At 37.8% G+C, this 24,482-nt stretch overlaps 2 protein-coding genes across 2 annotated transcripts; both read left to right on the plus strand.

The window, feature by feature from the left end:
- The first annotated feature begins 4,132 nt into the window (after positions 1–4,132).
- LOC118771565 (high choriolytic enzyme 2-like) lies at positions 4,133–7,463 on the plus strand. Its single transcript, XM_036519572.1, has 8 exons — positions 4,133–4,145; positions 4,391–4,462; positions 4,806–4,958; positions 5,301–5,418; positions 5,857–6,035; positions 6,513–6,594; positions 6,826–6,950; positions 7,444–7,463. The coding sequence occupies exons 1-8, from the start codon at positions 4,133–4,135 to the stop codon at positions 7,461–7,463; spliced, it is 762 nt and encodes a 253-aa protein (XP_036375465.1).
- A 4,366-nt stretch (positions 7,464–11,829) lies between these two features.
- LOC118771566 (low choriolytic enzyme-like) lies at positions 11,830–20,262 on the plus strand. Its single transcript, XM_036519573.1, has 9 exons — positions 11,830–11,898; positions 14,679–14,682; positions 14,992–15,057; positions 15,276–15,428; positions 15,693–15,813; positions 16,715–16,893; positions 17,220–17,301; positions 17,553–17,677; positions 20,189–20,262. The coding sequence occupies exons 1-9, from the start codon at positions 11,830–11,832 to the stop codon at positions 20,260–20,262; spliced, it is 873 nt and encodes a 290-aa protein (XP_036375466.1).
- The last annotated feature ends 4,220 nt before the right edge of the window (positions 20,263–24,482 follow it).

The following is a 24,482-nucleotide window of genomic DNA, read 5'->3' on the forward strand; positions in this document are numbered from 1 at the left end:
TTTAGTTTGTTTTACAGTTGCATCCAAGAGTTGCACGTCTTCCTACACGGCTCTGTTGTGGAGTAAAACAATGATAGAATCAGTCGCAGAAGGTACCTCCTAAGGCAGCAGACACAAACGCATCAATCCTATGTGTTCACACACATCAGATTAGAATCCACTATAAATCCACTGTACTTTCTAAGGAGGAAGTAGTTACCTAACTAGCCATTCAGCTAGCTGGCTTTCTTTGGTCCATGCAGCACGCTTTTGGTATCACAGTAGCTCAGCCTGGATGTGATGCATGGACAGCCATTGTGCAGGAGCCCAGAAGAATTTTGTTGTTATTCCATTTCATTTGACATAAGCTACTGTCGGCAAAGCTGTGGTTTTAAATGCTGTGTTCCTTTTTTTATTTATACAAAATGACACAACATTTGACCTTGTAAGGACTAACCATTTACACTAACAAAGTGGATGTGTGACTACTATGTATGAAATATGTAGGAGAGACATTCTGTGGCCACATTCTTAGAAAATAAAGTTTCAAAACATCATGTTTTCAAAACAACATGAGTTCAAAAAGTCATGCAGTATTAACACGCATTTTGAACCCTCTTTTCTTGAAAGAAATGAAAATGTGGTTACAGTGATGTTTTTAGTGTGTTGCCTGTACAGTAGGTAATTCTGTATCTCATCTCATCTGTATTTCAGAAGCATTTGTCCTGCTATTTATTTTATCTTCAAAAAGAATTGCTAGTTTTATGGGGGGGAAAGAAAAGGCAAAAAAGAGAGCTAGTTATTATTATTTTTATATTTTCTATTAGGCATAACATCAAAGCATAAAAGATATGCTTTTCTGTTCAACCAATTGCTTTCAAATTTAAATTGTGTTTTGGAGAATAACTTAAATCTTTACATAAACCTTTGCATTATTTGCATTTCTGTATGAAGAAAATCATGCTGTGGTATCAATCTTCTGTATACTTTCATATTTTGTGCAAGACTCTTGACTACATTTTTAAAACATTCTTACATTCAACAGCTATTTCTCCTGATTTCTCAAACTGTGTCATAAATCAAACTTACCTACCATTTGGTTTGAAAGTCTTAAAATTACCTGCAATCGAGTTACATGTATCTTGATTGAATGAAAACAAAATTCTAACACAGATCATATCACACCATATCATTTCATATCACTTGCACAAGATGTTATGAAATATGCAAATGATATATTCTGTGGCCACTTTCTTACAAAATCAAGTTTTGAAACATTACCTCTTTTGGTGGCTATCATTCTCTACCTATCACTGTATTTGTCGTAACTGTGGTAGTCCAAACAGTTGTGTAGGATTAACATAAACATATCTATATTAAAATTATCAGCAGTATTTGCATAAAGACTGACCTGACAAATCTACGTGGGTATTTACAGTAAAGCACTTCGAAAAGGTTGCTTAAGTTAATAAAACAGTCTGAAAAAATGGACTAATTTGCATATTTGTTGGATAAAATATTTTCGAGTAAAGAACTTCAGCCATCGTCAATTGGGAGTGTTGTTTATTATTTAGCTAGTTTCTGAGTCAAGCAAATGGATAATGTTCAAATTTCCTTTTGTTCTTCTTTTCCTTACTAATATATACTTAGCAGATATCTCTAGGTTCAGAGAAACAAGAGAAACAAAGTAACACAATAATATGATAAAAAGTGCACATCCAAACATTGCATTCCACCAGTGATCATCAGTTCACCAAATGAGGAAATAATATACATTTTCTGAGCAATAGGAATATGGGTTAATTATCACATTTGAAATGTGTGCCAAGGAAAAAGTTATTAATTTGAGAAAAACATAATTTTTATCATTATTTTGTCCTTTACAAAATAAAGCACTGTGAATATGTTTTGCACTTTGCACTGTTTGAAAATGATAAGCATGACAAAAACTGCATTAAAAACAGTAAAATGGTTTTACCGCCAAGAACAAAAGCGTGCTGTGAAAAAAAAAAAACATGCCAGCTTTAGACTGCAATGTTTTCCTGGAATCAGATAAAGCTGATCTCTAGGAAACACTGTGGTTTAATCCAGAACAAAATGATGTAAAAACATAGTTTTTTATTGGTCTTATGCCAAACTTTAGCAACTTGACGACTGCTTCTGTTGTTTTGGGGAACCAGCATCTCTCTTATATAAACTGTGGTTCTGCCAGCACCACAAAGGAACTGGGACCTGCAATCCATCCATCATGTCTTCTGCCTTTGTGATCACCCTCACCTTCACTCTGCTCTGTGTGACACACTGTTACCCCTCTAAGGTAAGAAGAAATACCTCACTGCTTAAATTATATGTACATTCTGTTTATTATCCTTATATAATCCTTTGAAAGGCTATAGTACAGTGCCATCAGAATTTAGCCCCCTTTCAGCATTTTCCAACAGTTTACAACATATGGTAAGATGGTGTACTTACTGTACACCATTTTCGTTACATATTCTATTGCAATTTGTTGATTAATAGAATTTAACAAGACAGTTACTATGTAATGAGTAAAAAACTGCACTACTAATATTTAAAAAGATTATATACATTTTAATACCCAGCAGTTGTGATGTACATTCCTACATGAATGATTCAGTTAATCTCAAGTTCTTGACATTCTGCTTTAAAATATATATTCTCATTAATCAAGTACATACTGGAAGCAAAAACATACGTGGTAATTTTCAATTAATCCTTTCTATTCTAAATACAACATCTATTTGTCTGTTTAGGATCTATTTAGCATCTATTTGTTTGCCATTTAAAAAATGTATTATGCACCTCATTATGCACACTAACGAATCTTTTAACGAAGCCTATATTTAGCCAGGGCTTCCTTTGGTTACCCCAAAAGGAAATGATTCCAGTTATTTGAAATAGCAAAGATGGTGGAGTAACAACAAGGGATGTTAACATGGCCACATTATGCGTTCAAAAAATGCAAATACTATTTTAAAAGTATATGGTGTAAAATTAGAGCTACATTTTCTTATACTGTGCGATTTAAAAATGTTCTCTTCTCAAATCTTCCCCTCAGTCAGAAAAGTAGCATCCTTGAAAATCTTCGGGTGTAGCTTGTTTTGTGGCTAGGAGTTAAAAGTTTCAACATTCGTGTCTGTAGGCATGCACTTTTACTGAAATCTACTTTTAATAAAACTGTTACACTGCTAGCTTTAATGAAAACTCCTAATTTGGGAAAAGGGCATTAAACTGTCACAATATTGAGCTTTTTCTGAGTTGTTATGATTCAGACACTTTAAGTTTTAAGTTACAGGCTAAAGGAGTGAAAACGGAGTGGTTTGCCAATATTCACAAGTTGTTTTTTTTCAAATGCCGGTGAATTTCACCAAGGCATATTCCATGAATCACTGAAGACCTTCCTCATCATGTATTTATGTTGATAGTAGTTTTTTGCAGAATAACCTTTGAATTTAACAAATACATATACTCGATTTGATTCTTATACAGGTGCTTTGACACTCTTCTATGTGCATATTAAAATCATAAACTTATTAAATCTATATAGTTGATTGTACTGCTGTGTTATTATCAGATTTAAAACTGTAATCATATCCCGCTGTTTTAAAAAAATCCACATGTACAAATGTATTTTCTTGTATCCATTACAGCACAATTCCTTTGAGAGAATGGCTGAAAAAGAAGACAGCCAAGGCTTTGAGCATACCCACCATCTGAAATTAAGTGAGATATCTTGAAATCATGATGTTCCCACTTTCATTCATAAGAAAGTCTGCTTGTGATGAATTACTGTCAGCAATGGTTTTAGTCCATCGGATTTTAAGTGAATACTCAGTAGCAAGGTGGAACTCTTCCACTAGAAATGAGGTCAAGCGGCTTCCAAGTGCAACATTTGGCAAGGTATTCACCTCATTGAGACTGAGCCCTATGGCCCATAACTGAGAACTCACAGTAGTTGAATGCATTTGCCAGTTGGTTCTGCTGGGGACAGGGTTGGTAGATGGGCCAGGGTCTCCTTGTCACAGTGGTCTCTAGTTTACTCAGATTACATTGGTGAATTGCAACTATCTTCCATTTGGAGTACACTTCATTGCAGTGCACTGTGGGACTTGTAGTGTGAAAAACAATCACGATGGCCCACGTATGTACTGTAGGATTGCACCAGCCTCACCCTGAGCTGTTATGCTAGTACAGAGGTGGTTGTAATGAAAAAGCTAAAGCAGCATAAATGGTGTTCCCAAAAAATTGTGGGAAACAATGGGAAAATGATAAAAAAGAAATCAAGTCTAAACATTTCATTGTTTAATTCTTATTAACTTGAATGATTGGATTTCTCTAACGTACTTGTATATTTGGATGCATTAAAATGTGTAATACTCCTCCTTGACAGACAACAGTGACAGACAACAAGAGGAAAAACTTTCAGTGTCAGAATTAATTGAGAAAGCGAACAGGAACATTGGTATGTCACAACTTTGCAAACATGTCATTAAATACATCATTACAAATTTATATAACTGAAACAGTGCTGGTTTCATTTCTACCTGGGACACTGCTGTTGTACCTTGTACCCCTTTGCAAGGTCCCTAACCTAAAATTGCTCAGCAAATATCCAGCAGTATAAATGGATGTGTAAAAATTGTAACCTATGTAGGTCACTCTGGATTTGAGCACTGCTAAATGACAATGATGTAATGTCATACATTTCTGTGTGTTCTCTGATGTGAAATGCAGCACATATTGTGACCCTTTGTTTCAATATCATTGCACTCACGTGCACTACTTCTCAAAAATCTCTTTTCAAGGCCAAACACTTGATAAGCCATTCATCATCTTTGGAGACATTGCTGTCAACACTGGATTGCAGAATGCTGATCCCTGCACATACAGAAAATGCAAATGGGTCAAACATCCCAATGGGAAAGTTTATGTGCCCTATGTCATCTCCAACCAGTACTGTGAGTAACCTTTACTGACATTAATCCATGTAGCTAATGTGCTAGACACGCACTGAGATCTCTGAATGTACTGGGATTGCTGTGCGTTACATTGTTGTGAAGAAGTTTATAGGGATACGTAACGATTCAAAGTATCTGAAGGCATTGAAAATGCAAACACCGCAGTGAAGATGAGACATATTTAACACTCCATTGCTTTACTCTTGCTTAGCATTGATTTTGACAGTATGCCACTTTATACATTAAAATGTGTGTTACATGTTTGCTTTATGATACTATGTCATAGAGAAAAAATATGTTAATTTACATTAATTTACATGTTGTCCATGTGTGCTCTGATAGCAACACATGAGAGGAGTATCATTAAAAGGGGTTTGAATTCCTTTCACTCCTCCACCTGCATCCGATTCATACCCCGGAGCAAGAAGGAAGACTATTTGGATATTAAGAGTGACAAAGGGTATGTTGGTTTGTTTAAACAGAAGCAACCTGTGGAAGCCACACATCACTTTCCCACAATTGCATTTCTTTCCTTTTTCCCAGAGGCCCCAACCCCACTTAAGATGGATGCTTTCATTCCTTCTGACACCAGGGAACACTGCCAGTATACTGCAGTCTGTTCTTGCTTTAACTCTAACCTTCCATATGTGGTTCCAACTCTAACCCACAGTATCTCATACTGTAGATCCACCGCCAAACTTCACTGAGAAAAAGTAACTACGTTATGCTCTGAAATTATTAATGATGCAAGAGATTCACTGTATGTTATTTGCAACCGGCTGATTGGCCTGTGCATTGTTCCATTCAAACACTCCCTAAACAAAATGGACCAGTACCTTTATTGTGTTGTATTATTGTGTACTTGGCATTTGTCTCAATAACATTCCCTATGTTCCAGGTGCTATTCATATGTGGGGCGCCAAGGTGGTGGTCAGGTGGTGTCCCTGGAACGGCAGGGCTGTGTCTATCACGGTACTGTCCAGCATGAGATCCTGCATGCCCTCGGCTTCGATCACGAGCAGACGCGCAGTGACCGAGACCAGCACGTCAAAATCCTATATGAAAACATCAAACCTGGTGTGTACTGCTAGTGCCATCTCCCAGTCATACATTCATAAGAGTGGCATTTCCATGCTCAAAGGGAAACAGGACCATGCTGGCTAGCTGGAGAATATACAGCAAATGTAACTGAACCGTCATGTATGACACAGGTGATCTGGTCAATATCCCCATGGAGGGGTAAATGTAGATAGATATAGATATAGATATAGATATAGATATAGATATAGACATAGATATAGATATAGATATACACATACCCCCCCCCCCCCCCATATACATGTGGTTGGGCTCTGTGAACTAGACCCTCTTGATCTGTGGGTCAGTATCCCCATGGAGAGAGATACATGTACATGTGGTTGGGCTCTCTGAGATACCGCTTCGCATTTGCATGTAGGAAAATAGTATTCCTGATTGGAGATGGACATTGAATTAATCCTGGATAGGACATCTCCGTTAATATACATATCTGAACTGTTTCCTGTTTCTCCACAGATATGGAGAGCAATTTTGAGATAATCAACACCAACAACCTTGAGACTCCCTATGACTACAACTCAGTGATGGAATATGGAAGGTGTGTGAATGCTGCATTGCTTGGAAGTTGCTCAGAAAAGACTTTGTGGTCATGTTGCAGCAATGTCTTGACCTAGCAAGCAACTTGGAGCAGCAACTTGGAGATTTTTGCATTTGCAAGGAAATGATCATCCAGTAAAATTCCAGCCCTCTGTTCCTTTTTAATGGCTTGGTGCAGATCAGGGTCACAGCAGTGCTGCTTAATGACACTGCAATGTGCTTGTGGTTTCAGGTATGCCTTCTCCAAAAACGGAAAACCCACCATCATTCCAATCCCAGATCAAAATGTGGAAATCGGGACAGCCAAAGAGATGAGTCCCAATGACATTCTGCGAGTCAACAGGCTGTACGAATGCTGTAAGTATTGTTTCCTGGAGCACTCAGAGTGGTACAGTCTGTCAGCAAACTCTCGGAAGGTTTTATTGTAACATTCATGTACACACTCCACCCTTTACATTAATAATGTTAGCTTAGAAATGGCCAAAAAAAAGCACAAGACACTAACTGAAACTGCCACACAGGTGTGACTGCACAGCCAAGCAACCAGTGTGCTAAAGAGCGCTGTCCTCAGAACAGCCAGCTCTGGAGGTTTCAAAACTTTCAAATGAGAGACCAGTAAGCAGAGCTGTCACTAAAGCAAGTGCAATATTCAGAAGAGACACTTTCTGGTTTTTACTTCATGCTGGTGAACCTCATTCCTATATCCCTCTAAAGAAAGTTGAAAACTGTTACAATTGAGTCAAAATGCTTGGTTTATAGAAGGACTGTGTTGTAGTGAAGTCTTTTTTCCAGATATTTTCATATAGTTTGTCCACAGCAGTAATCACTCATCTTGTCCCTTTTCTCATAGGGAATATTGGAGACGAGTGATCGAAGAGCCGGGATCATTTTTCTTGCTTTTGTAGCTTAGAGTGCAATGCTTATAAACCAATAAAGAAATCCATTTCTTTACTTACCTTAGAGTAAAAATAAAATTAAAAAGCATCACAAGGAAAGCAAAGAATAATCAAGTAGTAAGAATGCACGCTCATTAATCATGTTAAACTTTAATACACCTGCATATCTATGAAAAACGTTTGCCTCTTTGGACTGTGTCTCTTTTATGATCTTCTGGTTCTAAGGGCTTCTTGTGTGAGTGTATCCACCATACATTTACAGTACAACCTCTTTTTTGGAATGATCTGATCAAATACACGGAAAGGCAGAAATGAATGATATCCAGCAATAACACGACTAACCATGACAAATAACTCTCACATGAAATGACCTTCTCCACACATTTCAGCATGACTTCCTTTTGATGAGGTGAAGCCTCAGCTCCAGCTTTAGGAAGCTGTGGTGTGGTGATAATTCAGAGTTGTGGGTTTGAAATCAGCTGGGTCACCATTTTCCCACTTAAAAGGAACATACTTCACTTGAAAATTTGTAGTGCTGAATCTGATGCTGTAATCCTGACATTACATTGGTATTAAAGAAATGCATAAGTGCAGATCCATTACAATGATCTGTGTAAAGGAAATAGCATTCCATTGACCCACAACTGAAGTTCCCAACAAAGATTTAGCAGCATAATTTTGAGACAGTCCCTATTCAATTAACCAATAAATCAAACCTAGATAATCTGGTCCTGTCCATGAGTTAACACTTCCTTTCTACATCATCTCTTCACAGCACCCCTCCCCCACCCCATCTCCCCCTTTCTTTTCCCTGTTTATGATGTCAGCATAGAGAATCAACAATATTTGCCTACAGCAATCCCTTTATGTGACTCCAAGCCAAATAAAAGTACCTCTATAACCACATTACACACATGTTCCAAGTGATATTCATATGTGATATTCATATGTGGGATGCCAAGGTGGTGGTCAGATGGTGTCCCTACAACAGTAGGGCTGTATCCATCACCACAGCATGTCCAGCATGAGCATGAGGACATAATTTCTGAATGCATTTGTAGCAGTTCACAGAAGCACACACACGTGCAAACACATGTACAATCTTTCACTCATACAAGATTTAGCCAGAGGCATAATTTTCCTAGCATGGCATGAAAGTTTGAAACATTTTTTTCATGTCATATGGGAAAAAATCATGGGAAAATTCATTAAGATTCTCACCTACATTTCAAAAGCATTTGGCATTATCTACATCACAGCTCAGATTCACCAGCAATTTGGCATGAAATCCTCTTGGTTACCTGCAGTCTGTAAATTTAAATGTTTATACTGAAGAAAAGCAGAAAAGCCATTCGACCATGTAAGGGCTGACAGCTTAGAATAATGGACTAGATCATATCGTTGTGTAACACAGTATGAAGCAGGTCGACTATTCTGTAGAAACCAGTGGCAGCTGGTGAGCTGGAAACAGGGGAGGCTGAAACATTACCTTTAAATCTATCATTACTTTCAACCCGTTCCCCTTTATCATCCTTGATGAACAATAAAACAAATAATTCACAGAATAATTGACACCAATGCATAAATAGAGTAAATGCTTATGCTTGTAAAACAGCGCGGGTTGTCTGTAGTTTGTGCACTATTGCGAAAGCTACAGCACGAGGTTGTTTAATTAACAAGGATGGCAATTTGAACAATTAAGTGGCAAGTAATCCTAAAGCTTTCTATTAAATGTTTCACATTATAGCTTTCATGTGTTACAAAATTCAAATTACAAAACGGAGCTAAATTTAGTTATACCGATTTAAATTACTGAGAATAAACTTTTAGGTTAGGTTGAGTGCAATGAACAATAACATTCAGAACAGACCTCACAAAAGCTGTGATGTGTCATGAGCATTTAATGTAATTTAAATCGATAAATGCCATCCTTGTTAATTAAACAATCATTCCCAGGCGTTGCATCATCACCAGCTGTGGTACAAGTGAGATAGAGGGACACAGCCTCTGTCTCTTCAAAAATGGGCTACTTTTATTGGCATTTTCTGCCAAAGCTGATGAGTAATCACTGCTTTGACGCTGACTTGTGAGTTTGAGAAATCGGCTGGCATATAACATTTTTTCAACAGAAATCTGTTGCTATTCATGGTTTAAAACAAAATTATGCTGTTGAGACTATGCTGAAATCAATGAATAAACACATTTTTCCTCCGAAACTTTTGATGGTTCAATAATCTGTCCCTAGAGTGAGATTATTCAACACAATCCAATAAATTATATATATTTTTAATTAATGTGCTCATGTGTATTGTTTAATTAATGTGCTCATGTGCTTGTCTGTTGCTCATTTAAAGTGAACAGATACACTTATGTTCTGTTGTGCTGGAAGTCGCTCTGGATAAGAGCACCTGCTAAATGTATGTAATGTAATGCAATGTTCAGCCAGTAACACACATGTCCTTTCCACTCAGTTCCTAAAAAAGTCACAAAATTCCATGGAGTCTAATGAACATGGGGTAATGCTTTAATCTGTTTATGGGACCAGCATTGTGCTTTGAAAGGCTTAAATTTACCAGCAACAGTTTTACATTTTTTAAACCTGAACAAAATTGCCACTTGGCCATAAAAAGATCAACCATTTAGATTATCAGCCGAGACATGTCACTTGTGTAAGATGTTATGAAATATGTGAGATATTTTGTAGCCACTTTCTTAGAAAGGAAATTGCAAAACATTCCTACCTTGGGTGGCTATCATTGTCTCTCTATGACTATTTTTGTTGTTACTGTGTCAATTTATAAATTATGTTTTCAAATGGTCAGGCAATCACCAATTGTATACTAGGCTCATCTCACCACAACAATTTCTGCACTCACACAGAATCACTCAGGTGAGTCAAACACAAGCGTCCCATGTATTCAGCTGCAGACCAGCGGCAATTTGGTCAACAATGTAATTCTGTCAGCTCACTACAACAGAGTGTAAAGGCACTGCTCTGCTGATGTCATCGGAGCAACTCACAGGCAACCTGACAAATCACAGACAAGGACCTTGATCCACAGTCAAGGACACCCTGGCCGACCTACCAACCTTAACCACAGAGCAACTTGGGAGTCCGTCAACAGCCATTTTTTTTTAACTAGGCCATGTTTGAATAAAGCCTGACTTGACACATTTGTAAATTCAGATCAAAATTTATAAAATATCAACTGATAATTCACCAAGCAGATATTTAAAGCAAATCAGTTATACCATCTTAATATCCAATTGGAGCACTGGCTATCATTTCTTACTAGTCCATTATATGAAAAACACCTTGTCTGAGTAATGCATTCAATGATCCCAGACACACACAATCACTTTCAGATGCACACACATACTTTGGCAAGGGAGTCCATAGATTTCCACATTCACTTGTTCAAACTGCTAGTCATGGCTGTAAATACACATGAAATCAAAAACATTTTTTGGAAGAAAATGGTCATTCAGACTGCCATTTCACAACTAAAAGAGTAGACTTCATAATTATGTCGGATGTTGTGAAATATGTGAGATGATTTGCAGCTATTTTCTAAGAAAAGGAAGTTTCAAAACATTGCCCCTTTGGGTAGTTATCATTCTTCATCTCTCACCATTTTTGTCTTCACTGTTCCATTCATATTTTATATTTTCAAACAGTCGTGGAGAGTGAATGTATGCATATAGATTTTTAAAACGTAAGCTGAGTTTGAATAAATCCTGGCCTAACACCTCTGAAAATTCAAATGTATATATAATAAATTTCAAAACCTGAATTTAGAATTCTCAGTGTTGATAGAGTAAAAGCAAAGTTCAGAAGGGCTGCTTAACCTTACAAAGTAGAAACTGTCGAAAAAAATCTTGACTAGCTTGCATATCTTTGTTGAGAAATACATTTAACAGCAAAGCACTTAAACCATGGTCTTATAGAAGGTTAATCTTCAGTTTTAATTTCAGTTTCATTGAGTCAAGAAGATGAATAATGTTCAAGTCTCCCTTCATTCTTCTTTTCCTTTCTAATCTGCTCTTTTCTGATCTGTACTTAGCCAATAAAAAACATGCATATGCAATACAATAGTAGGAAAAAAGGCTGACTTCACCTTTGTAATTTAATTTGATTATTATGTTTTTTCAACCAAGAAGGGAAGTGGGCTCTGGCAGAATGCCTGCTTCACGATGCAATCTTCTTCTGCAATCAAACACCAAACTTTAGCAGGTAGGAAGAGCTTCCGTTGCTTGAGAGAAACCAGCGTCACTCTGTTATATAAAAGCTATGGGTCTGCCAGCACCACAAAGGAACTGGGACCTGCAATCCATCCATCATGTCTCCTGCCTTTGTGATCACCCTCACCTTCACTCTGCTCTGTGTGGCACACTGTTACCCCTCTCTGGTAAGGAGAAATATCTCTGTTTATATGAAATGCATACTACATATTACATTTTAAGCAAGAGGTCAGAATTGGCAAAATCTGAAAAAGACAGCTAATTCACACAAGCACCGTAGCTTCACCTGTTCACTGACAAGTTCACTGTGTCAGCAGTGACTAATGTCAACAGTAAAGGAAAGCCGTTTTATCTTTTAGTTGTCAGTTGCTGCTAGTTAACTATTTAACTAGAATCACTATCTGCCATCTCATGAGAGACAGTTAAATAAAAGTGACAATTCTTTACCACTGACGTTTTGTAATAGTTGCATTAAAGTTAAATTTCTTACTAGTATCAATTCCACTCCAACCAGTAGATTTTCTTACACACGGCATTTTTTTTCTCACTAGTAAGAGTTTCATTGTCGCATGTGACAGTTTTCTTACTTGCAGCAATTCTGTTCTCACTAGTGATGGTGAGAGACTAAGCATTTTATTCAAAGTACTGACATTTATTTTCTTGCTTTTCTGGCAATTCTCTTCTCAGTATTGGAGTTTTGTCCTTACATGTCCAGTTTCTTACTAGTAACACAACCGTAAAATACTGACATGACCAGTGAGAAAATTACCAACAATAGTAATGACAAAATTGTCACTAATGAGAACATAATTGTCACTACTGAGATGGCAGTGACTAGTGAGATGGCAGAGTGAACTAGTGGCAACTGGTGATTAAATGGTAAAAAGACTTGTAGTGGGCACACATGGTTTTGATACATACCTTTGTACTGCAGCTGTGTGGGTGTACTATACTTCAAACTGCATACACTCAGTACTGGCCAGTACTGGCTGCTGAGGATTCAAATGTTCTCACAAATAGATATATAGATACTCTAGGAGAATGGTGCTCTGGCAAAACATTTGAAATGTCTATCACCAATGGCTCTGGGTCAATGCTGGTTGAGTGATGTGGCTAATGATGTAGGCATTGTGTAAAACTTTATAATGTAGATATTGCATTGCACTTGTGTGTTAATCCAAGTTCACACCCGTGATCACTGCTTTGTGTTTGTCACTGACACATGTTCAAATGGTATGGCCAACAACATTTCATGCTATTTTGTTAGATGCACTTTCAATTTGCATTTTGGAAGTTGTCTGCTAAATGACATGTAATGAAATGTATTTGTAATTTGATGTGATCAGTCACTTAAAACATTACTCGGGGTTTTTAGTTTTCAACAGAATTCCTGGCGAAATATTAGGCGCACTACCGAGCACCTGATAATGTGTATACTTTATTTCTCAAAGCTATTGCAGGAATCTTTCAGGGTTTTAGAGACTGCTGCCCCTCATAACTGCCTGTCTGAGTTTTCTTTTTTTGCCTGCTGTTTTCCCGGACTGCCACCACAGGCTCTGTCTTCCTGACTATGCCTTTTGCTAGACTAATTGAGTTGCTATGCTAATTGAGTTAATCTGTGTGTAGTTAGCCTGGTCATGTGTTTTGCGCTCTATATAAACTTTGCCTATTCCCTGCTTCCCTGCTCAGTCTTCAGCTGCCCTACCAGGTGTCCCAAAGTTTGGTGTTTTCAAATCACCATAAAGCTACTTTGTTGTTTCTTCATAACCCATCTGTGCTGCCCTGTGGTCCCTGCTATTGAATTCCTCCTGCTCATGCATTACAGCACCCTGAGGAAGCCAGAATTCTGAAAGGTTACAATGCATATAAATTAGAATGTAGTCGCACTGCAAACACCTCACAGCCTGATTCGGCTTATGCATAACTTTATTAGAATGTCTGACTTCCGGATTGCTATCAATCAATCAGTCAATCAATCAATATGATTTTATTTGAGACAATGCATTTCACTAGGGCATTCTTGGGCATTTTTGCAGTGTGCAAAGTGAGGTGATTTTTAGAACAAAGATTTGTAAAGAAATAATGAACTGAAAGGCAGTAGATAATTAGAAATGCCAGCACTTGTAAAATTTTGAGAATGTGACTGTGTGCAGCCCCCTTTGATAAGGCTAGAGGATTCCTGGTGTCGCATTCACAAAGAATATGAAAATATTCCTATCAGAAGGAGAGTAGAAAAATGAATTGACCAGACAGCTTTGACACTGATTCAAAGCTCTTTAAAATCATATTTCTCTGCTTTTAAATGAAATAATAAATGTTTTTCTCATGTACTTACAGCGGATGTTCTCCAGGACAGTGGCTGAAAAAGAAGACAGCCAAGACTCTGAGCATATCCACCATCTGAAATTAAGTAAGATATCTTTAAACCATGATGTTCCCACTTTCAATCATGTGGAAGTCTACTTCTGATTAATTACTATCAACAATGGTTTTAGTGCATCAGGTTGTTTAGAATAATGTGTCAAAACTAAGGTACAGCTTTTTAACCAGAAATAAGGTCAAAAGGCTCCCCGGTGGCTCAGTTAGCAAAGTGCTCACTTTGGGCGGAGACAGAGCCCTCTGTCCCTGGTTTGAATCTGTGTCATCTGTCTACAATGACTAGTGGTCCACATCAGCAGAACAAACTGGCAAATTCATTCTGCCAAAGGCCGGCAGTGTGGCATAGTGGGGTGGCAGTGTGCTGTTGTAGCCTTGGACAGGGTGCTTAACCCACAATTGCCTCAGTAAATATCCAGCTGTGTAAATGAGTGAAATGTAAAATTGTTACCCCTGTAACGCTCTCTGGATATCAGCATCTACTAAATGACAATAATGTATGTATAGGGCTGGGTAGATGCACCAGGGTCTCCTTGTCATACCTCTGTCAGCCCCCCACAATTTGTTGTAGGCCTGTGAGTTACTCAGATGACATCATGGAAATAGCACCCGTGCTCCAATTAGAGCCCTCTTCACTGTGGTGCACTGTGGGACTTGTCGTGTGAAGAACTGGTGTGTTGCCATGCATGTGTATTTGTTGTGGTGAGCAGCCTAAACTGGTAGAACTGTTGGTCAAAAAAGTAAAGAACTAATGCAAGAAAATAAATAAACTATTTAATAAATAAAGAATTTGCCCTTTAATTGTTCACATAAAAGATTGGGTACCAATTTAACTTATTTAAATATTTGGATGTATTCAAATGTGTAATACTCTTCCTTGACAGACAACAGCTTTGAAAAGGAAGACCTTTCTGTTTCAGCCATAATCGAGAAAGCTAACAGGAACATTGGTATGTCACAACTTTTCAAATGTGTTATTCATTACGTTATGTACCAAAGAATATGGACTGTAAAAAGTCAATATGAAGTCTCTGTCCCTGGGTTTGTTTTCTCACACTTGTCCATTCCTGTGTGTTCTTTAATGAAAAATACAGTACATACTCTGATCAGGTGTTTCATGGAGAATACACTTTCATTTACACTCATAGTGCCTCTGTTCTTTTTCAAGGGCAAAAGCTTGATAAGCCACTCATCGTGTTTGGAGACATTTCTGTTACTGGTGGGCTGCATAACGCTGACCCCTGCACATCCAGTAAATGCAAATGGATCAAGTCTCCCAATGGGAAAGTTTACGTGCCCTACGAGATCTCCAACACGTACTGTGAGTAACTTTTATTGACATTAATCCATGTAGCTTATGTGCTAGACACACACTTGGCTAAGGCATCACCATGTGCTGGGAATGTTGTGTCGAATTGTTTGAAAGGAATTGCAGGGCTGGTGCTGGTGTACTGTTGAAACGTTTGAAGACAGAGCAGATTGTTCTCTGATGCTGTGTCACGGAGAGCAATATGCTTGTGAGAATGACAGTGATTGAGAGTGAATCTGATTAACTCACATGTCGTGAACATGTGCACTTTGACAGCAACAAGCGAGGTGAGCATCATTCGACAGAGCTTGGAGTCCTTTACCTTCTCCACCTGCATCAGATTCATCCCCTGGAACAACAAGGACAAAGACTATTTGTACATTATGAGTCACGATGGGTATGTCTGTGTCTTCTTAAATTGTGTATTTGTTGTGAATTCTTACTTGACTGTTATGTATTCTTATTTATTTTTTATTTCCTCTGAGATACACAGATACACTTAAAAATCTGGTCTGCATACCTGGGTTACTAGGGTACTGTGAACTAACCAATATGTTGTGACATGATTTAAAGGTAAAGTCTTAGTAAGCAGCCAAGTGAGCAGAAAACTCATCATATTGTACCCTAAGTGAAAGTAATTTCTAATACACACCTGCAGAGTTAGGAAGAAAAGGTTCTCTCTTAAGGTCTCTAAAGTCAGGAATATTCATTTTTTGTGTATAAACACTTTGTTTAAAATTATGACCCTTTTATGAAACCTTTAAATATTTCTGCATTATACAGTTTTGAACTATCTAGTTTATAAATCATGGGTCCGTTCAGGTTGAAACTGCCATTTAGGTGGATCAATCTAAAGTGAGAATATATGAGAAACCGAGGCCAAGAAGTATATATGAGAACCTAAAGCAGGATAACAAATCACTGTAAAAAATACAATTGTAAAAAATACAGAAAAAAAGAAAAAACAATTGTACTTTAATTGGTTGATCCTGCCTTTCTTATCCAGAAAGAAATTGATATAAAGATGAGAAAAATGCGGGTGGGAGAAGTACTGAAAACTACAGAACCTCCTGATTGTAGACCTATGAAAACACAGGGATTATGCACCTTTGATTCTATTTTTCTTTCTTTACAGTCTTCATTTTCTTGTTGCTACCACTCTGCCAGGTGATTTCATGGCCTGTGCATCACTTCACGCACTCCCTGAATAAAAGGAACCAGTACCCTTACTGTGTGTTGCTGAATTGAGGAATCTTGATGTACATTCATTTGTCTCAGTGATCTTCCCTGTGCTCCAGGTGCTTCTCTTCCATTGGGCGACAAGGTGGTTTACAGTTGTTGTCCCTGAATCAGAAGGGCTGCCTCCATCGCCACGTGATCCAACACGAGCTCCTGCATGCCCTCGGCTTTCATCACGAGCACGTGCGCAGCGACCGAGACAAGCACATCGAAATCCTCTTTGAGAACATCGAACCTGGTACACACCACTGCTGGCAGCCACATACCACACACCACTCCCAGTCACATGTTCAGTACAGTGGCATATCCATGCCCTGTGCACTCAGTTTAAGGTCATTTGGAGCCCCCAAGTGGCATCTGAATCTGAATATACATCTATATCCAGCTGTGCAGTTCTGAATTCTGTGTTTGTCCGAGACTAGTGTTAGCTGTGGCTGGGCTCCCTGAGCTGCTGCTTTGCATTGACATGTAGAAATACAGTTTTACTGAATAGAGATAGACATTGAATTAATCCTGGTCAGTTAATACGCAGAGATATCTGAATTATTTCCTGTTTCCCCCTAGATGAGCAGCACAATTTTAACAAAGTCAACACCAACAACCTTGGGACTCCGTATGACTACAACTCAGTGATGCAGTATGAGAGGTCTGTATTGCTTGGAGGTTGCACCAATAATGTTTTGAAGACATCGTGGTCATGTTACAACAATTTTCTAAACTTACCAGAATACAGCAGAAATCATGAGAAATTTCTATTTGCAATAAAATGATTTGTGAACTGGAACTATTGAAAAATTTCAGTCTTCCGTAAATCTATCTCTCCATCCCTTTTTAAAGACTTGGTGCAGATCAGGGTCACAGCAGTGCTATTGACACTGCATGTGCCTGTGCTTTTAGGTATGCCTTCTCCAAAAATGGAAAACCCACCATGATTCCAAAACCGAATGAAAACGTGGAAATTGGGAAAGCCAAAAAGATGAGTCCCAATGACATTCTGCGAGTCAACAAGCTGTACGAGTGCTGTAAGTATTTAAGTTAATATGTTTCACTGGGAATGTGCTTATGAAGCCAAGGGAGGGTGTGCATGACTACATCTTGGGCCATGAACTCAGTCAAGAAAAGGGCACTACTGCACAAGGAGCCTAGAAAGTTGGCACATGTGTGATAGCATAGCCAAGCAACCAGTAGGCTAAACAACACTGAAAGGTTAGCTTCAGGCAGATGCCCAAGGCCAGAAGGAATGTATATAAAAAGTCCTTTTTTCAAAGTGTTTTAAGTCTATTAAAGAGTGAGGTGCAAGGTGCAATGAAAGCCTGGTAGTTTTGTTCTCATTACTTTTACTTTTTACTATCATACCATTCATATATTAATTGAGTAGAGGAAAGCATGATGGATATGATATGTTTTTAATCAACATATTTTAAGATACAAGAAAATTCAATCTGGGCATTGCAAATACATATGTATGTAGTGTATGTATGTACATATTTTTATGTTTATGTTTTTTTAACAAAATGAATGTATGTATGTCTTATGGGAGGTGAAGCCAATAGAAAGTTTCTGCTTAATTTAATTTAAAGGCATTATCGTTATTCAATGCAGAACAGGCATACAGCCATGAACATGGTTGAATACCTCTACATAAGCAAACAGTGAGCAAATATTTCACCAGAGCTGGCTGCTGTTAGAGGAGACACAATCACTCTATGGTTTCTTAATAATATACATACTAATCTACTTTACCCCCACAGCCTGCTCAAGGAAGATGAAAATGGTTGAAACCAATTCTTGCCTAAATGATTGGCTCATAGATTAAAAAGGTTGCCTGTTGTGGTAAAGATTTTGTTTATTCAGATTTTTTTTTCATCAGGATGTTAATCATTAATCACTTGTGCCATCTCTTTTATCTTAGAATGAGGAGGATGCAAGTGATCGAAGAGCCTGTGTCTGGGTTTCACATAAGAAAGATTTACAGCAAGCATGCTGGGGTGTGACTTTGCTTGTGCGTGTAGCTTAGAGTGAAATGCTCATCAAGCAATCAATTTCTTTACTTGCCTGAGAGTAAAAATAAAATTACAATGCATCTCATGGAAGACAGCAAACAAACGGGACCACAGTGGAGCCTTGTAAGATGTGTCAAAGTGAACTGCTCTCTGAATAGGCCTGTACAAATACATATTGCTTTGCAATTGTCAATAAAGGCATACATTTGTGATCTCAGTGCTGTGTTTGGCACTGATGATTCACTGACAATTCTTGTGTGGTTATTGGTGTCCTACATGTGCAAATGATTCATGCCACTTTATTAGATGTGTAAGTTGCACTGTGTAAGATCTTCTGCTAAATAACAATAATGTAACCTGCATCTGTGACTACTGTAATGCTTGTCTGTTTCATTATTTTCTGGTTCTAAACACTATTTGTGTGGAGTTCTATCATCCTATTCAGTTTACATCATCAACATATTTCTGATTAAAGTGTTCAAATATACAGGAAGCAGAAATGAATGATACTTTGCAATAATACCAAAACTAACCACAAGTGATATTTGTCATGTGACATAGCTTTGTGCACACATTGATGAGGTAGAGCCACATGGCTGGTTTTGTGAAGTTGTGGTAAGAGGATGACTCAAAGCTCTGGGAGAGTGAAAAAGTTGTCAACATTAACTCTCTTACCCATTCGGTAAGAGATAGTTCTCTAAATATGGTGTTCACATTCCTAATTTATTTGAGAGAATGTAGACACTGTTGCTAGGTAGCTAACTGTCTGGGTTCCTCACCGTAATTGACCAACGCTATCCATGAGTAGCCCAATTCTTTGCACCTAAGTTAGCTACCTATGTAGCCTAGCTATTAGAAAGCTAAAAGATAGTTATAGTAGCTAACTTGCTGCTGTTGCTATCTAGGTACTTTGCAGAGATAAATACTGGCCAGTCCTTCTTACAATGCTTTCTCTTTCTTGACTTTATTTAATTTCACAGAAAAGCCAAGTAAGTTGATGAAAACTAACCTTTTACCTTATGCCTTTTCTCATAAAGAGGATTGCAGTTTATTACAGTTACAGTAAACTGTATGCACTTTTGTAAGTCGCTTTGGATAAAAGCGTCTGCTAAATAAATAAATGTAAATGTAAATGTAAACAATAGAGTAGTCTAGTTAAAAAGACCAATTTTCCAGGTCCTAATGAAAATAATGTGTCTCTTTATGTAATTTAAACAGTCCTGTGAAATCCTCTTGTGTACATGTGAATTAGAAAACACTTTCATTAAAAAGTGCTTCATGTGACACCTAATCAGCACAGTGACTGCAACACTTCTCGCTCGCTCCACAATCACACACATTTGTTTATGAGTATTCTCGTGACTTAGTTCATTATGAATGCAGTTCAAGGTTGCAAACTAAGTCAACGAAAATTGCAGAGTAACGCAGAGTTAAGGGGTTTATATCATTGCGCTCGCCCTGATGGAACTCCCGAGTGGCTCAGATGGTAAAGGCACATGTCTCAAATGCAGGCTGAGTGTTACCACCTAGGCTTGATCCGGGTCGTGCCAGCAGCCTGCAATGACAGCGAGCCACAACCTGGCTTTGTTCCACCAGGGAGGTAGGGGTGGGGAGGTTGGCTAGCGGTTTGTCCCTCCCCATTGCACACCAATGACCCCCACTGGTCAACCCCAGCTTAGTTCATTTGATTTAGGAGCAATTTGAAGCTAATGCACCACTGTCTTGTTTTGCTATTAGACTTTGTACAACATAAACGTAAATAAAGCGTAAGTTTATAAGTGTTTTTTTAAGGATTTCCACAAAGAAATATTCTCAAAGGTCTTAATCAAATTAAATACAATTATCAAATGGAATAATCTTGAATAACATGTAGCTACATCATAAAGATCTCCCTGAATACAAAGTAATGTTGATAATAGTTTTGATAGAATGCACGTAATCCTATAGTCCTTAATCCTGTATAAATTCTCTAATCATTGGGATGGCGATTTGTGACTGTTGTTGCATGTATATCACAAAATGTAACACGTGAGCAGGAGGAACCCAATAGAAGAGACCACACTGCAGTAGATGGGTTAGAAGACAGTATTGCATAGTCCCACTGACATTCTGAGAGTGAATAGCCTGTACATGTGCAGTAAGTATTGTTTCCTGAAGCATACAGGGGGTGCTAGGGGTATATACATGAATTTTACAAAAATGTTGGCTTAGAAATGGCCAGAAAAATGGAGCCAAGAAAGTTGGAGAACATATTCTCAACTGCACAGCCAAGCAACTAGTGGGTTGCACATGTCTAATGCAGAATAGACCTACAGCCAAGCAGAAGTTTGAATACTTTTATACAAGAGACCAGTAAACAAAAATGTCACCTAAACAGTATGATGTTTGGAGGAGACATAATCACTTTCTGGTGTACTTCATGTTAGTGTATCTTATTAATGCAGTATATGTCTCTAAAGAAAGGTGAAAAGGCATTGTAACTACCTTGTTACAATGTTTAGCTCATAGATTATATAAGGACTGTGTTACTGTGAATGTTTTGTTTTGTATATTTTCTCAGGTACTTTCATATAATATTTCAGGGTATTAATCACTTCTACTGTCTCTTTTTTCTTTGAAAAAGGTGGCCACAAGTAATTTAAGAGATGATCTCTGGGTGTCAGATGAGAAACTTACAGCTGGTATTTCTGGGTGTTGCTTTGCTTGCACTGGTGGCTTGGCCTGAAATGCTCACAAACCATCAGTGTCTTTAATTACCTAAAACAACAATGCAGCCTTATAAGTTGTGTTAAAGCTAGGTGTAATCTCAGTAAACCTGCGTATCTTTGACAAACGTTTTGGATTGTTTGTCATCTGTAATGATTGAAGATGAACCACTTGCAAAAACTATCACGTGTCATACCATGCACACATTGACAAGGTATAGCCAAGTCACGTGTCCGGCTTTAGGAAGCTTCAGTGCAGGGATGACTCAAAGTATTGGGTTTACTTTAGCTGGGTGATCCCCTGTGTGAAACCGCTGTGCTTCACTTGAAAAAGTGTTGACGTGATTCCACACAACAGTCTTTTATTCACAGTACAAAGCTGTAGTACCAATGCAAAATGCTTGACACCTTGGAATTAAAAAGAGAGACATGATTTCATCTAATATTCAAATAGCCTGAACTTCATTCAAACATGCTGAAAAATGGTTGGACCTAGAGGCTCTGTAATTTTTGATGGTTCAAAAATGTGTCTCTAGAGTGATTTTATGCAACACAATCCAATAAATTATATATATTCTTAATTAATGTGCTCATGGGTTTTTTTTAATTAATGTGCTCATGTGCTTGTCTGTTACTCTTTTAAAGTGAACAGATACACTTATGTTCTGTTGTGCTGGAAGTCGCTCTGGATAAGAACACCTGCTAAATGTATGTAATGTAATGCAATGTTCAGCCAGTAACACACATGTCCTTTCCACTCAGTTCCATGGGGGTAATGCTTTAATCTCGTAGTGTGTTTATGGGACCAGCATTGTGCTTTGAAAGCCTTATACTTACCAGCAACAGTTTCACATTTTTTAAGCCTGAACAAAACGGCCATTTGGCCATAAAAACACAAAATTTGGCCATCAACCGTTTAGATTAACAGCCGAGACATGTCACTTGTGTAAGATGTTATGAAATATGTGAGATATTTTGTAGCCACTTTCTTAGAAAGGAAATTGCAAAACATTCCTACCTTAGGTGGCTATCATTGTCTCTCTATGACTCTAATCTCACCTCGACGACTTCTGCACTCACGCAGAATCACTCAGGTGAGTCAAACACAACCGTCTGCTGCTTTGCTGATGTCATCGGAGCAACTCACAGGCAACCTGACAAATCACAGACAAGGACCTTGATCCACAGTCAAGGATGCCCTGTCCGACCTACCAACCTTAACCACAGAGCAACTTGGGAGTCCGTCTACAGCCATTTTTTTTTAACTAGGCCATATTTGAATAAAGCCTGACTTGACACATTTGTAAATTCAGATCAAAATTTATAAAATATCAACTGATAACTCACCAAGCAGATATTTAAAGCAAATCAGTTGCACCATCTTAATATCCAATTGGAGCACTGGCTATCATTTCTTACTAGTCCATTATATGAAAAAACACCTTATCTGAGTAATGCATTCAATGATCCCAGACACACAAAATCACTTTCAGATGCACACACATACTTTGGCAAGGGAGTCCATAGATTTCCATGTTTGCTCATTCAAACTGCTGGTCATGGCTGTAAATATATATATGAAATCAAAAACATTTTTTGGAAGAAAATGGCCATTCAGACTGCCATTTCACAACTAAAAGAGTAGACTTCATAATTATGTCGGATGTTGTGAAATATGTGAGATGATTTGTGGCTATTTTCTAAGAAAAGCATTGCCCCTTTGGGTAGTTATCATTCTTCATCTCTCACCATTTTTGTCTTCACTGTTCCATTCATATTTTACATTTTCAAACAGTCATGGAGAGTGAATGTATGCATATATAGATTTTTAAAACGTAAGCTGAGTTTGAATAAAGCCTGACCTAACATCTCTGAAAATTCAAATGTGTATACTATAAATTTATAAAACCTGAATTTAGAACTCTCAGTGTTGGTATTTAAAGTACAGCAGTTCAAAAGAGCCGCTGAACCTTACAAAGTAGAAATTGTCTAGAAGCATCTTGACTAGCTTGCATATCTTTGTTGAGTAATACATTAACAGCAAACCACTTAAACCATGGTCTTATAGAAGGTTAATCTTCAGTTTTAATTTCAGTTTCATTGAGTCAAGAAGATGAATAATGTTCAAGTCTCCCTTCATTCTTCTTCTCCTTTCTAATCTGCTCTTTTAGTACTTACTTGTAACGACCTCGCCTCCTTCCACTCTAGCTACAGCCATTCAGCAATCAGTGTTGCCGACCTGCTAATCACCGGTCTGATCAGCGATTATCTCCCTCACCTGTCTCCACCTCGTTAACTTTGTTCCCCTATTTAAACCCTTGTGTTTCGTTCTCCTGTGCGAAGTCTACTCTAAGGGTATGCTAAGCTTGGTTTCTTGAACTCTTGTTTTTGAATCCAACCAGTTCTTCGATTCCCACCTGTCTCCCATCTGATCTTCTGTTCGTGCCCTGTGTGTACCCTGCCCCATTCTAGAATAAAGTTCTGTGTTTCCGCACTTGTGTCCAGCTCTCATTGCAGTGTGTGACATTACTTTAGTACTGTACTTTAGTAGCCAACAAAAAACAGATGCATATGCAATGAAATAATCATAAAAGGTGCACATCTAAATATTAAATCAGATCAATGACTTTTTGTTCCACAAATGAAAAAAAAAACATGTTATTTAAGTAATTGATCTCAAGCGTTATACCCCTAAAGTGTTAATTACCCAGTACTGCTTTCAATGCTAAAGAACAAGGAGTATTTGAGAGGTTTTTTTTTAAGAAATCAATCAATCAATTTTATTATCATTAACAAGGATATGAAAACTCATCACTGTTAAAAAAAATCCAGAACTGAATCAGTATATACATATAATTTAAAAAATAAAGGACTGTTTATTCTGTTAGCAAGTGAGCAGTGATCACTTGGTTTTCTGTTATGCACTGTTATTGCAAATAACACTCCCAACAGTGAGACAATGAAATGTAAAAGTGGGAAAACGGCGTGAAAGTACTAAGAAATGTACTTTATACTATTACAGTGAATTACAGAACTATACTATACAATCCAAATGAATAAGAAAACATTCTGCTTCTAACAAATTGACATGTATACTTTTTAAAGTGATTTTTTTTTTA

This window comes from Megalops cyprinoides, chromosome 24 (assembly GCF_013368585.1).
Source record: "Megalops cyprinoides isolate fMegCyp1 chromosome 24, fMegCyp1.pri, whole genome shotgun sequence".
NCBI lineage: Eukaryota > Metazoa > Chordata > Actinopteri > Elopiformes > Megalopidae > Megalops > Megalops cyprinoides.